This window comes from Anser brachyrhynchus (assembly GCF_964034855.1).
Source record: "Anser brachyrhynchus genome assembly, chromosome: 19".
Classification (NCBI taxonomy): domain Eukaryota; kingdom Metazoa; phylum Chordata; class Aves; order Anseriformes; family Anatidae; genus Anser; species Anser brachyrhynchus.
Genome location: NC_137712.1, coordinates 3089409 through 3105048, shown reverse-complemented (window position 1 = coordinate 3105048; position 15640 = coordinate 3089409). Strand labels below are relative to the sequence as shown.

General features: G+C 54.6%; 1 protein-coding gene across 9 annotated transcripts in view; it reads left to right on the top strand.

Annotated features, from left to right (window-relative positions):
* NACC2 (NACC family member 2) overlaps positions 1-15640 on the top strand; it is a 73207-nt gene that overhangs the window by 52659 nt on the left and 4908 nt on the right. For 8 of the 9 annotated variants that reach the window (XM_080562084.1, XM_080562078.1, XM_080562079.1 and 5 more), the window contains 4 exons: positions 1266-2192; positions 10394-10561; positions 13199-13304; positions 13607-13704. In XM_080562084.1, the coding sequence (XP_080418210.1) occupies positions 1328-2192; positions 10394-10561; positions 13199-13304; positions 13607-13704 (1237 nt within the window). In that variant the 5' untranslated portion in view covers positions 1266-1327. Of the gene's footprint in view, positions 1-357; positions 535-1265; positions 2193-10393; positions 10562-13198; positions 13305-13606; positions 13705-15640 lie in introns of those variants that run through there. The other variant, XM_080562082.1, reaches the window with a different exon arrangement.

Sequence of the window (15640 nt, the reverse complement as noted above, 5' to 3'; positions counted from 1 at the left end):
ATTGGCTCTGAGCGCGTTCCCTTTTCTTCCTGTTACCCTGTGGCCTTGCAGATAGGACTCTTTTTTTTTTTTTCCCTTTTTTTTTTTTTAATTCCCCAGCACTGGGAACAGAGCAGCTCTTTGTGGCTTATTCTCTTTTCGGAACAGATTTATTTATTTTTTTTAATCTTTCTCTGATGAACTTCTTTTTTTATTATTATTATTATTTTTAACGATGGTCTTGTGATCTTTCGGTACTAGTTAAATGTAGTTTTTGTTCAGCAGCGTTGAAGGCCGGGGGGGGGGGGGGGGGGGGGGATTTTAAATCTCCTGGACCGTGGCACGGAGCTCGCGGGGGGTGGATGGGGTGGGGGGGTCCTGGACTATGGCTGCGTGCCGCTGAATACGCAGTGCTTTTGCTTCGCCGGAGTTTTAGTGCCCAGAATGCACTAAAATTAACCGCCTCGGCGTCGCGCAGGGCTCGCACACCGGCTCCGCGTTCGGACAAGCCTTCCCCTGGGATGTGAGAGGCGGAATTGCCCCCGCCGCAGGAAGGTACCGGGTGGGGGGACAGAAAGAGGGGGGGGGGGGGGCTGCCCCGGGCTGTGCCGGGACCCCCAACCCCAGGGCACGTGTCCGGGGGGGTCCGGCGGCCGGTGGGCAGCTCCCGCAGCACCCGTCTGCCTGAATTTGGAGACGAGCGCCGTTTGGTTCGGGGTGATTCTGTCGGGAAGGGGGGTTGACTGTCGAAACGCTTCCTCTTTCTGGCGCAAATGGGAAGGTCGCTTTGTGGAGTGCTTTTTCATGGGAGCTGTTGCTCCGACAGAATCCTGTATTTGTTTCAGGCAAAATGGCACGGTGCTTTATAAATATCTTTTCTGTAGTTTCGACATCGCCGGTGGTTGTTGTTGTGTTTCTTATATAATGCTGCCCAAGGTCTGTCTATTTTACGTGTGCTTTACTGTTCTCTCCTCTCCCATTACGGTTCAGATTTTCCTGCATAAAGTAAACCCCGGGGGGAATAAATCAGTGGTGTTTATTTAAACAGACCACAACTTTAAGAAAATATTTGAATTTTGGAATATCCCTTGCCATCCTCCAATAGCATTTTCAGCATTGTTTAGAAACATCGATAAGTGATTTTATAAGCAATTGCTTTTCTGCATTGGCTCTAAGCTGAGTTCGGAGCCTTTGATGTGCGGCGAGGCTGGTTCCTCTGCTTCTGCGTGTGCCGGTGGACTGTCTAAAAACGCTGTTCCTTTCTCCCTGCCTTCTCCCTTTTTCAGATGTGCCCTACTTTGGATATCCCTGCATTGAATGTCTGAGGAGCTCCAGCTGATCCTGAGCCATGTCGCAGATGTTGCACATAGAGATTCCCAACTTCGGGAACACCGTTCTGGGCTGCCTGAACGAGCAGCGGCTGCTGGGGCTGTACTGCGATGTCTCCATCGTGGTGAAGGGCCAAGCCTTCAAGGCTCACCGGGCGGTGCTGGCCGCCAGCAGCCTCTACTTCCGAGACTTGTTCAGTGGGAACAGCAAAAACGCCTTCGAGCTGCCGGGGACGGTGCCCCCCGCTTGCTTCCAGCAGATCCTCTCCTTTTGCTACACCGGCAAGCTCACCATGGCTGCGAGCGAGCAGCTGGTGGTGATGTACACGGCGGGCTTCCTGCAGATCCAGCACATCGTGGAGAAAGGGACAGACTTGATGTTCAAGGTGAGCTCTCCCCACTGTGACTCTCAGACCGCCATGATCGAAGACCCCAGCTCGGAGCCGCAGAGCCCCTGCAACCAGCTGCAGTCGGCCTCGGCGCCCTACGTCATGTCCCCCTCCATGCCCATCCCGCTCCTCACCCGCGTCAAGCACGAGAACCTGGAGCTGCAGGCGGCCGCCGTGCCCGGCTTGGCAACCAAGCGGCCCCTCGAGCCGGCCGCCCGGGACGGCGCGGGAGGCGGCGGCCCCGCCGCCGGCCCGCTGAAGCTGTCCCGCGTCTCCTACTATGGGGTGCCCAACCTGGCCACCCTCCTGCCCAACGTGCAGCAGGTGCAGTACTCGCAGGGGGAGCGGACCAGCCCCGGCGCCAGCAGCATTCCCACCACCGACAGCCCCACGTCCTACCACAACGAGGAGGACGAGGAAGACGACGAGGCGTACGACACCATGGTGGAGGAGCAGTACGGGCAGATGTACATCAAGTCCTCGGGAGGCTACTCTGGTAACGAACCGTCTCTGTCCTTTGGTTTTCTGCTCTCCCCAAGTTTGCGCTCGGTCCTTTTCCAGGCAGTGCAGGTAGCTGGGGGCTGTTGTCAGGCTGTTGGCTTCGGGCGCTTTGCTCGTTCACGTGCGTTGCAGAGCGCAGCGCCGGCGGTGGGCTCGGTGCCGGGGGACATCTGAGCTCAGCAGCCTGGGGCGGTGGAAGCCTCTGTCCTGGTATGGCGTGGGCAGGTCCCCCGGTGCCACCGCTCACGTGCCGTGTCCCCAGCTGGGACACTTTAGGTCAGAGGCTACGTCACCCAAACTGGGCTCGTCAGCCGCCAAGCAGGCCGTTGGTGAGCGCCGCGCAGTGGGCGCCTGTCCCCGCGGCCGATCCCCTGTGCTGTGGGGCACCCGTGGGGCACCCGTGGGGCGCCCGTGGAGGGCGGCATCAGCCCAAGGCAGCCTGGCTGGGCCGTGGGGTGTGAGGCACCCTCCCTCTGTCCTGGCCCTTTGAAATAAGTGGCAAGTGTGTTCTTCTGCCTTCCTCCGAACGTCATCGAATAAATCATCTTCACAGAAGATGCTCGTTAGGGATATCTGCAGAAAGGAAAGCAGGGAGGCTTTGCTCCCCCCTGCTTGCAGTAGCACCCGTTTCCTGTGCCAGAGCAGCCTGGTGCATTGTAGTCGAGCAGGGAAAAGCAAATTGATAACGTTTTATTTCTGTATTAGAACCGCTGTGCCCATAACTAACTGGAATCCCTCTCTTTCCCCTCTGGCTGGGTGAGGCTGCCGGTCCTGCTGCCCGGGCATGGTGCAGGGCTGGGGGGCGTGGGACCGAGGGGTGCCAGCGGCGGCGGCTCGGGTCTGTGCGTGCTTCCAGGACTGTCTGTGTGTGCTTCCAGGGCCGTCTCCACGGGCTGAGCGAGCCGCTGGGTCTGGTGGCCCCGAGCCTGGGGCCGCCTCTGCGTGCCGCTGCTTTGCTGTGATTGCTGGGCTAATTTTGCAAATATTGAACTCGTTTGTTGAGGAGCTGGCATGCTTTCCTCAAAGCCGTTTGGTTTTATTCTTAAGCAAGGGAAAAGACTTGACAAACGCCACCTTTTCCCCTGCCCAAAGCCTGCTTCGCCTGGTCCTGAGGCTTGGCGATGTCCCACCCCTTCCCAAAGAGCAGGAGCCCGAACTTCCCTCGGCACGTCCGCCTGCCAGGCAGCAAACAGATGAGCGGTAATTCCTAAACCCTATGCAAAAGGGGGAAGGCACGCTAGTGGCAGTGATGCTATTTCAAGATCACAAATATCTGCTGAGAAAATGAGCCTCTAAAGCCTCTCTGCTTTCTCCGCCGCGCTCTGAGCAGTGTCCATGCCACCCGTGCCGGGCAGATGGGGACGGGGTGTCTTGCGGCCGGGTGCCCGCCGGGCACGGGGCTGTGCCAGCAGCCGGCACTCCGACGCTGGTGTCGAGCCGAGCAGAATTAAGGCTGTTTTTGTTTGCATGCTGGTTTTGTTTTTATTTTGTTTTGTGTTTTCCCACTGTAGAGCACGCAGCGAGTAATATGGGCTTGTCCTCAGTGCTGAGCGCTTGGAGCATTATTCTTCAGAGAAATGGGATTATAGCCTTGTACGCTGTGTTTGCCTTTCTCTGTCATGGGGCCAGTTTATATAGCAGCAGAACAAAACCAATTCTGCAGGACGCCAGGAGGCTGTGGCAGGACAAAGCCGCGGGATGGAGCAGGAGGCAGCTATTACCCAGGCGGGCGATGGTGCCCGATTCTCGCTGCCGCGCCACCAGCGTGCTTCCAGCTGGAGAACTGCAAAGGCGAGCAGCTTTCTTGGGCGTCGCTGGCAGCGCTTCAGCCGTCCAGCCCTCACGTGGGAGCTGGTCGTCCCGGGGAAGGAAGGTTTTCCTGCCTGGCTCCTGCAGGGAGAAGCCTGGGACCGCTCGGATGCGCCAGGAGCTGGCACGAGGTGGGCAGCGCCCCGGCCGTGGCTCTGCCCCGCGCCGAGCAGCCCCGGCGAGGCTGCGCTATCCCACATTTCTGCTAAAATATCTCTTCCGCACCAGCACATTTCAAGGGAGTTTCCTGTTTTAAATAAGCCAGCTATAGTATCAGGCTTCCTGGAAAACAGGGCACACAAAAAAGAGATTAAACAACAACAAAAAAAAAAATCTAAGCTATTCCATTATGGCTGGGACTTGTACAGCTAACTGTGTTTTAATTACTCGGGATAAACTGTACCCTCAAAAGGTGCAGAATAACAACACCGTAAGATGGAAGAGAGCGAGCCAGCTAATCCTGCTGCTGGCATGTAGAGCCCGCAGCCTCACAAAGGCCTGGGGGAGGGGGGAGCCGCTTAAAACAGATTGCCAAGGTTTCCAGGAGCCCCATTTGTAAAAACAAAAACAAAGCCAGAGAAGAGCACAGCAGCTTAAGCCCTGAATTTCCGAGATTTTTTTTTTCCCCCTCTCTTTCTGCACTTTCTCCCCGCCCAGCAGCGGCGGCGCTGGGCCTGGGTGCTGGTGCCGGCCCCAGCCGCGGGTTTCGCCCACGCCTGGCTGGGGCAGCACCAAGTCCCGACCGTGGGCTTTTCTCATCTGTTCTTCTTCGCCCCCTTTTTGCATTCAGAAATGCTCTCCGAGGCTGGGATCCAAGAGGCGACGAGCACATCTCGACCTTGGCAAAGGGTGGTGGAAGGGGGAGCAGGAGAGAGCCTCGCGCAGCGACGGGGATCTTGCAGCAGCGGTGGCATGCACAGGAAAAAGCACAGGGCGTGCAGAAGGGGCTGCAGATAAATGCAAGGGCGAGTCCACACCTTAAGCATGGGTGGCGTGCCGCGTGGCTCCTGATCCCGTACGTTGGTCTGGACCTGGAGAACACAGGCCTGGAGGACGCTGGGGAGGCTGCTGAGGCTCCTAGCATCTGATCAGAGGAATGCACAACTCAGGGAAAATATTAAACAAAAGCAAAGTATTTTTATCCTTCTTAATTACAGCGCCGTGGGCCTGCTCTGAAGTGGGCTGCAGCAGGACTTGCAGATGCTTGGCGTGGTTTCTGCGTTCCTGTCAGTCAGCTTGCTGCTTAGCAGATGCCTTTAATTCGATTTTGACAGGCAGCGGCGAGGTTGCGCGAGGCGAGGGTCCCCCTTCCCTCCCGCTCGCCGAGCGCTCCTTTGCAGGGGAGAAGAAATCTTTATGCAGCAAATCGCTGGGATGTAAAGGCTGGACTTGAAAGTTATGAAATCCCGAACTGACAAGAGCACGCTTCATTAAAAATTCATCTAAAATAGCCATTATAGAATAGTTGTGGTAATTAGCTGAGAGAATAGTTTTCTCTCCTGGCCTCTGATTCCTGACAGTAAGGAAAGAGGGCAAGAAACAACCCAGAATCTGTAATGAGCGGCTCCGGCGCAGGCTGCGAAGTATCCCAAACTGAGCTACGAAGAGAAACGCTGCAACAATTGAAGTCGCAGCCAGTAGCGAAGAACCCATTAACATCTCGCAGCCAGCTAATTGCGCTCGGAATAAAGTAGCTGGTGTTAGCTGCGGAGCCGGCGCGTGGCGCAGCCGGGAGCAGCGCGGTCCAGGGGCCGGTCAGACACTGGTGCCGTGGGCAGGAGGATGCCCTGAGCAAAGGATTTGTGCGTTTTTTAGGAACCAAAGCGCTCCCAAGGGCATGCCCTGGGTGTTACCCAGAGTGCTTTTGCTCTGGCTTTGCGCGGGGGCTTCTCAGGGCTGCGAGCTGCGGGCGCGGAGGTGCTGGTGAGGGTGACAAACCTGCCCCCTGCCACAGGAGCATGTCCCCGGGCTGGGGACAGGGGACAGAGCCAGCCCCGGGGTCAGGCAGCCGCTGCCCTTTTTAGGCAGTGAACTGGTCCCGGTTTCCGCACCGTAAAGCACAGATGTTTAATTTTAGGCTGGCAGATGTTTCACTCCTGGCTGAGGTCTGCAGCAAGGCAAGATAGGGGTATTTATAAACCAGTAATATTTTTCCTATACTAATTCCAGATTACCTCCCTGTATAAATAGGTCACAAATCAAATCTCTGCATTCTAGCGCGCTGTTATAAATGTACCATTTGTAAAATGTAAACTGTCCCGGCTGGGTCTGCATCGCACACCCAGCCCACGCGTGCGGCCGGTGCGGGCAGGCACACCAGGCTCCGGGCAGCGGCTCCCCGAGGGGCTGCCGTGCCAGGGGGTGCTATTTTTAGGGTGGGGTATTTTGGGGGAAAATGGGCTAGCGGGATACAAACGTTGGTAAAGCACCGCCGTTTGGAAAGGAACTTCTCAGGAGAGAACGGGGGAAATTATCCAAGTGTTGGCGCAGAGCGGATGGAGGTGATTTGGTGGCTGTGGGCTCGCGACTTGTGGCTCTGTCATCTGGATTTTGGTGAGCTTTTGGTGAGGGTTCATCGCGCCAGTCTTTCTGCATGTCAGATTCCCATCCCTAAATGAAAAGTTGCCGTTCCCTGCCCGCTGGTGTGGTTTATGTTCAGCGAATGGCCAAGAGGAGAGCGCAGGCTGGGAAGCGGGGGCTCGGGAGCGGTTCTGGGACGTGGCAGGTAGGGCACGAGCCAGGAGCAGACGCTGGGCGCCTGCTGCAGCCTCACCACGTTTCCCACCCCACACCACTCATGACAAGCTGCAGCATCCCTACAAGTTTCAGAAGAAAGTGTGTATTTGAAAAAAAATAAAATCCCTCAGCGTCCGACGTGCGGCCATCGCTGCTTCCTCTGCAGCGATTTCCTGCAGGCCGTGGGTAGGCTGCTTTCTTGGTCGAGGACAAAACTGCACCAAACAATCCTTCGCATTGTTTGCCCTTCCATTGAAAGGGAAGGAGCTGCTGCCCTCCGAAGATACACATTAATTAGAAGCGAATACTATCCTGTTCTTCCGCGCACAGAGGCCAAACAGACTTGCTTTCTTTGAGAACATGGGACCAAAGTGTCCCTTGTGTCCCGTGGCTTTACATAACTGTTCTGTGCGCGGCGATGGCTATCTGCTGGCTGGGGGAGCTGAAAGCCCTCAATCTTTGCTAATTTTTCTTTGGCGGCATTGAATTTGTGCTAATGCTTGAATCGAGACGAATTCCAAAAATCGGTTGTGCGCATGTTCAGTGAGGGGTTTGTAGACGGCAGGAGAGATGTGCCCGAATTATAATAGTGCATTCAGGCGTGCTTGGTCTTTTCAGATCAGATTTTGGGTTGTTTTTGAGAAGTATTTGATTTCGCCAGAAGAAACGTTAACTTCTCCGTGGCTCCATGTGTCTAAGACGAACTGACTTCAAAAGCAAGGAGTGCTCGTGAGGCAGGATTGCCACCAGCTCTCCCCGGTGCGGGTTTCCGCGTGTCGCCGCTGTTTCCCTCAAAAGCTGCTTTTCCTTCAAGAAGCGGGTTTGGCACCTCATTCTTTGAAATTTCTCCAGGAAAAGTGCTGATGCAGCGCTTGTTCTCTTCCCTCCTGTGTGCCTTGTTATTGCTACGCTGGGCTCTGTGGTGCCCCAGCCTGGTTTTATGTGGAGTTTATGTGGGTTGCGTGCGGCGGGGGGTGGAGGAGGTGGGCCTGGCCTCGCCTGGTAACGCACCAGAGGGGCTCCGGTTCTTCAGCCGGGCCGAGCTGAGGAGGGCAGGGCCGCAGGGGTGCGGGGCACCACCGGGTGGGTGCTGTGGGGCGAAAGGAGCCCCCCAGCCCTGTCAGCCCCGTCAGCCCCTCAGCCCCCATGTGCCGCGATGGACGGCCGGCGCCACGCGGCACCCCTGCAGCTCTGCCTGCTCCTGGTGCTGCCAGCGGGTTTTACCCAACGCAGCCATCTGAAGGAACACCGGTGTGATCACAACAGCAACCCGTTGCTATTTCAGTCCCAAGCCTGACTTCGTTTTATTTTTTTATTTGTTTATTTTTTCAATTATAGAAGTATTAGCTCAGAAGTAGTGAGGACCTTCTGGCTGTCCCTTCTGCTCTGAAGTGTTTGTATTGATTGCAATTGCTTCCTCTGGAGACCTGCAGCCTTCATACCTGCAAAAAAAAAATAAAAAAAAAATCACTGGAGGCCTCTAAAAACCTTCCTGAGCATCGGTATCTGCCCAGCTTCTCTTCAGCAGCCTAAGATCTGCTAGTTTGTAGGTGGTGATAAATATCTCGGGGAATTCTTACCTGAGTCATTGGTTTAAAAAAATAAATTAAAGTGCGGTTTCACACAAATAGGGCAGAGCATCTTGCTTCTGTTCGTGGTGGGGTTTTGTGGTGGTTTTCTGCTCGGCAGCGTGGACGCCGTGCGTGTGCAGAGAGGATTGGGAGCAGGCATGCTCTCCCTCTCAGCATTTATCACAATTATCGCAATTATCACAAGCCATGTGCGCCGACGTGGCCCCATTGTCACCTCTGCCTTGTGACCCGCTGGTTCAGGGTCGTGCATGCAAGACAGAAAGCTGTTGGCAGCTGTCGGCAGCCGCTTACCCCAGCAGCATGGTTTGCCTTTCTCCCATTGCTGCTGTTAAAGACCTTGGACATCCCAAGGTTGCTGGGACTTCTCGGCAGAACAAGTGCTGTGTGTGGCCCATGGAATCTGAACGTGATGGAGTCTGGTTCGGTTTGTATGTGGCAGAGAAGCACGTGGGGGACGCTGGCCGGGAGCTTCCTGCGGTGCCTCCCAGGAGCTGCTCATCCTCTCCCCCTCCACATTTGTGTTTATTTCACGGGGGCCTTTGTGCTGCCGTAGTGCTTCTGTGGCCGGAACCAAGTGTCTGAAGGACGGCAGAGCTGGCTGTTTTTCTTCTTCCTGGTATAAATAGGATATTTGCACCCCTCTGCTTTTGGTTTGTTTGCTCTGTGCCGAATGGGATGCGCTCTGCCCATCCCCATCGGGGCACACAGGTCCATCAGGTCTCCTGCCCGCAAACCCGCACGGCAGCAGGACGGAGCACGGCCACTTTGTGCGGGTAACGGGGCTGCGATGGTGAGGGGCACGGGCGTGAGGGTGTGCACGTGGGTTGTGCTGCTGCCATCGGTCCTGAGTCACACAAGGAAGCGCGGTGCGGGGCATAGGGAAGAGCCGTGCACCCCTCGCAGCCCCGGCGCAGGGTCTTGGTGCTGCAGGGAGGAGGGCGCCGACGGGTCCGGCCCCTGCGGTGGTGGCAGGGAGCAACTGGATACGGTGGGCACGTCCCGGCTGGAACACTGACCCTTTGTGCCGTTACTGCAGCAACAGGCCTGCAAAACCAGCCGGTTTATCTGCAGAGAGGAAGCACGGCCCACAGGGCGTCGTGGCTGCGGAGCACGTCGCCTCCTGAGGAGGGAACGTCTCGAGTTCAGAAACTCTTAATTGCTGGTCTTTCTTTTATCGGTATTCACGGGTATCGCAGCATAGAGCTGGACTTGATTTCGTGCACGGCGCTTGCCACGTTATCAGCCCTTCCTGGGGGGAAAGGACAGATCGCTGTACTGCTGGGATGAAACCCAGGAGCTGTAGCTGCTCCCAGCCTGTCCCGGTGCATCCGCAGTCCTTGTACGCCCGTGTCAGCCCTGTTCTGCTGGGATTTGTACTTTCAAGCATTTGCGTGGGCTTTCCAGCACCGGTGTTTGCTGATGGGCAGTGGTGGGCTCTGGAGGTGCTGCAGGGGTGGCAGCAGGGAAATGGCAGCCGTGTAACTGGGTCCTGCAGCCGCCGCTCAACGCCACTTTTTGGTCTGTTGGTTGGGGTCACGCTTGTCGTGGCGAGGGAGGTGAGCTGGTGACTGTCCCTGGGGCGGTGTGTGCCTGCGAAGCCTGACCGTAACTTCAGCGGGGAAAACATCAGGAGAAGCAGTTACGGTACTGAGGTAGATATTTATGAAATCCGGGCAGTTTAGTGCCTGTGTTAGAGACCGCTGTTGGATTGCCATCCTCTTCTTCTGCGAGTGCTCGGGGAAGCCGGCGCTGCATGCTTCATTTCCAGACTGGCGGCAGGTGTGCAGAGCTGCCCACTTTCATAAATGATTAACCTAGAACCAGTTAAAGTGTAATTAGGCTCCAGGAGTCCCTCTCGCAGCATCCAGGCACAACCGCGAGGCTGCTGCTGCCCGTGGAGAGCCCGGTGAGCCTCCACATGGGGCTGCGGACCCGAGGCAGCAGCCGCTGGAGGGAGGGGTGACTCCAGGAGCTCTGTGAAAAGCTGAAACCTGACCTTCTCTTAACGTTGTGCCTGCCTAATTATCCGTGTTAATGTCTTTCCCTTTTAATTCTGAAGTTGCTCAAGAAAAGCCAGAGCAGATCCCGCTGGAGAACCGCTCCTGTGTCCTCATACGCCGGGATTTAGTTGCTCTCCCAGCCAGTCTTATCAGTCAAATTGGATACCGCTGCCACCCAAAACTCTACTCAGAGGGAGATCCTGGAGAGAAACTCGAGCTCGTTGCAGGTAATAAGGGGGGAACTTTCCTTGGCTTGGCAATTGCTGGAGATCACTGATACTTTTCTTCTTGAAATGCGTTCTTCATCTTGCGCCATTGCTGGAGCCGTGTGCTTTGTGTGCCCTTGCAGTGTCTTTCTGGATTATTCATCACCAATCATCTTTTTTAAAAAAAAAAAAGTTCTAAGTTTCCTTTAATTTGCTGATAGAAAAATGTGTCATTAACAGGATTTATTCAATTGAATTAATTTAGCATTTTAATTGAATTCTGCAGCTTGTGTTCTTCCTGATTGGTGTGGGCTGCATTGCAATTGTATTTTGATTTAGATGCACAGATCTTAAAAAAAAAAAAAATCATCACACTATAAGATTTACAAAGCAATAGAAATTAAATCTGTGTCAGTGAACAAGCTTTGAAAAACCTGTCGAAGTTTTTTTTTTTTTAAATGGGGGATGTTTTAAGCTGTCATACGCTGCGGTTGGAAGGAGGAGAAGGAATCAATTTTGCTTGGTCCTTTCATGCATCTTTATTTTCGGGTTTGGGGGCAATTTACAGTCCCTGGAGAATTCAGGGCTGCTCTGTGAGGGACGTAGGGGCGTTGGGGTGGGAGGTGGTGCTCTTCAGCCTGCGGGGGTCCCCGTGCTGCAGGGCTGGGCACAGGGCAGGGCAGAGCGGCCGTACTGCAGGGTCCGGATCAAATCTGGTGTGAAGAGCTACAGTCCCCTTCAGGAAGCACCCCCAGATCATTTTTGCTGCCCCCACAGCGTGGCAGTTGCCTGTTTTCCCCCAGTGTAGCTGTGTGGGTGAGGTGCCCTGTGTGCCACGTCCCTTACCTGCAGCCTCATTTACACCTGCAAAGCTCTTGCCGTAAAAAGGAGGTACGGCAGCGCAATCAATCCAAACCAGCAGTCCCTTCCCTCTGGCCTCTTATCTCTGGGTGAGTAGCAGGGTTTTGTCTTCGGTTTGCAGAGGGAATCTTAATTTCAGGGATTGCCCAGAACAGCTCCTGTCTGATCAACGGTGGGTTTGCAGGGGCAGGCAGGAGTGAAAAGCACTCACCATAACGCAGCACAAAGCCACCAGTATTTATTTTGTATCTGGAATATTCATTTTGTACCCATTTACATTTTATGTGAGACTTCTTAAAAACATCAAGTGGTGCAGGTTATTTTCACAGTGCGAGCTGCAAATTGGCTCGAGGCAGCTCTGCTTGATTTACATTTTTCAATCTGGAAAAAAGTAGATTAATATCTCTAACTGATAGCGGCTGCCTGGGTTATTTTTTATTTATTAAAGTGAAGTCACCCTTGGTAGGGTCTGGCGTTCTCTCTGGCTCATGTGTTAAAATACTGCTACTGGGGGCAGAAAGGCGCCGCGGCTAAGTGCTGTCCCCAAGCCGGGGGGGCCGGACCCAGGGCTCGTGTAAACTCTCCGTTCCGAGCATTTTCCTTTGTCTCGGATTTTTCGTGCCATAACTGATTCTGCAAACTTCAGCAGCTTTCTCTGAGAGGGTCTTAAACCAGCCTTGCAGTGATCACAGTAAATCTGACGGGCAGATGCAGTGCGCGGAGCTGCTCTGAAACCCACACTGGTGCTCGCTCGCCTTCTGCAAGCTTTTTTCCACGAAGGTCGGGCTCCAGCGCCCCCGGGCTCAGTGGGCACACTGCCCCATGCAGCAGCAGAACCGGGGCCCCCCCAGCCGGGGGTGCTGCCTTCCCCCAGCACAGCCACCCCCCTCTGCAGTTCTGCCTTCATCCCGGAGATTAAGGACAATAATCTGAAGGCTGTGCTGGAAATCCAGGAGGTGATTTTATTCCTCCAGTGGATGTTTTTATATCTCGAGAGCGTAGGGTGTACTGTATCTTGCTATCGCCCGTTATTTAACCCTAATTAAAAGCAAGCCCCAGCCCCAAGCCCCAGTTCCCCCCTGCCCCCGGGGCAGTGTGCTCCTGTCTGCTGGGCGCTCGGTAGGGAAGGGGAAGGAAGCTGCAGGGTCTGCTGCCAAACCTCTGCACGGGTAAAGCCGCTTTGGCAGGGCTCCTCCAGCTGCCGGAGAACATCCTTAAAGCCCGTGTGTTTCGAAGTCAGCAGTTCTGTGCATTAGAAGCAAAAATTCCCAGCTCACCAGAAGTATCAAGAGGTTACGGGCTGGGATTTTTGGAAACGGTTAGATCTGTAGCTTAATGAGTGCTGCCTTCTGTGCTAGGTGGGTTTTTTGTTTTCAGTTTAGTTGTGTTCTTCGATATTTCACTGGAGAAAAGAAAATGCCAAACGGTTTGGGGTTTTCTTCCTTCAGAAAGAATAGATAATCTGGTTGTATATATAGAATCACAGGATAAAGCCTTGTCCTGGGTGCCTTTGGAAAAAAAAAGAAGAAGAGAGAGAGAGAAAAATTCCACTCATTTGACTTCCACAGACCTCCTTCCTGCGTGGCTGAAATTGGGAATGCCACTACCTGGCTCTTGCCAAGACCCCCAGGGGCTGCGGTAGCGACCCCGCCAGGCTTGCCCAGGCCCCTGCTGGCTGCACGCTCCCTTCTGGGCTGTGTCGGGACTGTGACCGAGCAGCAAAGCAGAAATCCCGGGTCGAAGGCAGCCCCTGTCAGCAGCACGAGGACTTAACTTTGAATTCTCCCTCTCTTCCAGGCTCAGGTGTTTACATCACGCGGGGGCAGCTGATGAATTGCCACTTATGTGCCGGTGTCAAACACAAGGTCCTCCTGAGACGTCTTCTGGCCACGTTCTTTGATCGGTATGTCCTCTCGCAGCCCGTGCTCCCTCGAGGGATTCAGTTTATTTTCTGGTGGTTTAACTACGTTAGCAGATGATGTGTGAGCACGCCATCCTCTGTGTATGCCACGCTCCTTTCTCTGCTGTTTCTCAGCAATGCCTGAGCCTCGACACCAGGTTTTCCAATTCTGCGCCTTAAAATCTCGTAGCTTGGTGCCCCCTGCACAAACTAAGTAGAAGAGGCCGGTGTCTTTGTGCGGGGCTTCGGACGGCTGCTGGGCCCGGAGTCCCCAGCGTAAGGATCTTCCTTTGCCTCTCTTGCAGGAACACCCTTGCCAATAGCTGCGGAACTGGAATCCGGTCCTCCACCAGCGACCCTAGCAGGAAGCCCCTGGACAGCAGGGTCCTTAATGCAGTGAAATGTAAGGAGAGAGGTTTACTGCTGCTGTGTTGGAACAGCATGCCGGGAGCAAAGCCGAAACCTCAGCAGGGAAGGCCCTCTCTGTTGCGCTATAGGGGGAACTTAGATGGTGAAATTAGGTTACAGGGAAATTAATTTTTCATGTCATTTTTTGGGTCTGATTTTTTTTTGTTGTTTGGCAGTATCTGAACAGAAAGCATTATCGCTGCTTAACTGTTTTGCTATGTTTCAAGACCAAAATTTCCCAGTTAATTATTGGGTGCTCTAAGAAGGAAATCAAAATCAAGCTTTTGGCATCAAGCGGAGCTTGATACTGCAGGACCAGGTCTCCGTGCCCTGGCTTTTATTGCCCTAGGGCTCAGGCTCGCATTCAAGTTCATCCGAGTGCGGGGATCTGCCCAGCACGCTGATTTGCAGGAGCAGAGCGTGCAGCTCGAATCCAGCCCCAACCTGCCCTCGGTGCAGCCCTGGGTGCTGCTCCTGGCCCAGCTGTGCCCTGGCCGTGTTTTGGTGCCCCGAGCTTCTGCTGCTGTTGGTCTTGAGCAATAAAGGGGTCCCTGGCTGGAGGGGTCCTCTGGCTGCTCTGGCCACTGTAGCATGGGATAAGCTGCTCTCACCATCTCGCTGGCAATGTTTCTTTAGTTTTACAATTTTTTTTCTTGGATATGCTTTATAGACTTTTTTTTAAACAATTGAAGGGAGCCCTGCTGCAAATAATTTCCTCTTTAAAAGACTGCGTAAAGCAGCACTAGCTTCTGTTTTTAACGTTTGAACCCCAAACAAAGCCCTGCATCGTGCCGCGTGGCTCAGCAGGTCTGTCCGTAGAGCAGCTGGGCTGCCTTAGAGCTGGGGCCCGAAAGGTTCAGCTGTTCAAAACGAGCACCCCTTCCCCCGTCGTGCAGGTAAGGTCCCCGTGTTTCACGGCTTACACCGCTCTCTGACTTTGGAGCCAGTGTGGGGTACCTGACGGATTGCCCTTCGCTTGGCGAGCTTGTGCCCAGCAGCCGGTGCTGATAAAAGAAAGTTGTGTTACTCGCACCGGGGTGGTTCAGTTATCTGCGGCAGAAACCCGTGGTTAAAGGTGACCACCGAGCTCCCCCTGCGTGCCGGGGCGCTGCCGACACGGCGCCGGCTGGAGCCGGAGCAGCGCGGTGCTGCGGGCGGCGCTGACGGTCGGCACAGCGGAGCCCATCCAGCGCGTGCTTGATATATGGTGGAAAGCAAATGTTCTCTCACCCTCGCTGGATTCTGGATAGTAAATCTTTATGTAAATATTGTGCTGGAAAATGAAACTCTAAGCTTTTTTTTTTTTTTTTTTTTGAGAGAGAGAGATTTGGAAGATAAATCTTTTTCTCTCCCTGATTGTTGCTGTGCTGCTGAACTCCAGGGGCCTTCCAGCCACCCTCTGAGACCTGCAGCACGTGGAGGAAAGGGATAAACCAGCAGATGTTCACTACATGAAGAGAAAATCACTAGGCAGCGCTGTTGGCGCTTGCCCATAGCCTGTGCGTGGAGCTCTCCGAGAGCCCCCCGGCAGCCCGGGCAGGCAGCGTTTCAGCCAAGCTGTGCTCCCTGTTGAGGCTCAGAGGTCATTTTGGAGGTTGGAAAGGCTTCGTTGTCCAGTGACAGTGCCTGCAGCACGCTGTTGTGTGCAGGGCGTAAGATTTCTTGAGTTTTAGAAGCAGCCAGTGCACAAGCTGCAGCTGATGGCTGTTTGTGAAGGCAGCGCTTGGACCTTGCTCCACAGCGTCAGGAGCCTGACCCGCACGGAGAGCAGGGCTGCCCGAGGTGCTGCAGGGCTTGGCTAGGGAAAGTCCTGGCCTGTCCCCATGCACGTGGTGGCATGCTGAAGCTCACCCATTAGCCATGCAGTGCTGTGGTCCTCGGAGCCACTGATGAGTTTTCAAGAGCCTCCATTGCCCTCTTGTGCACCCAAT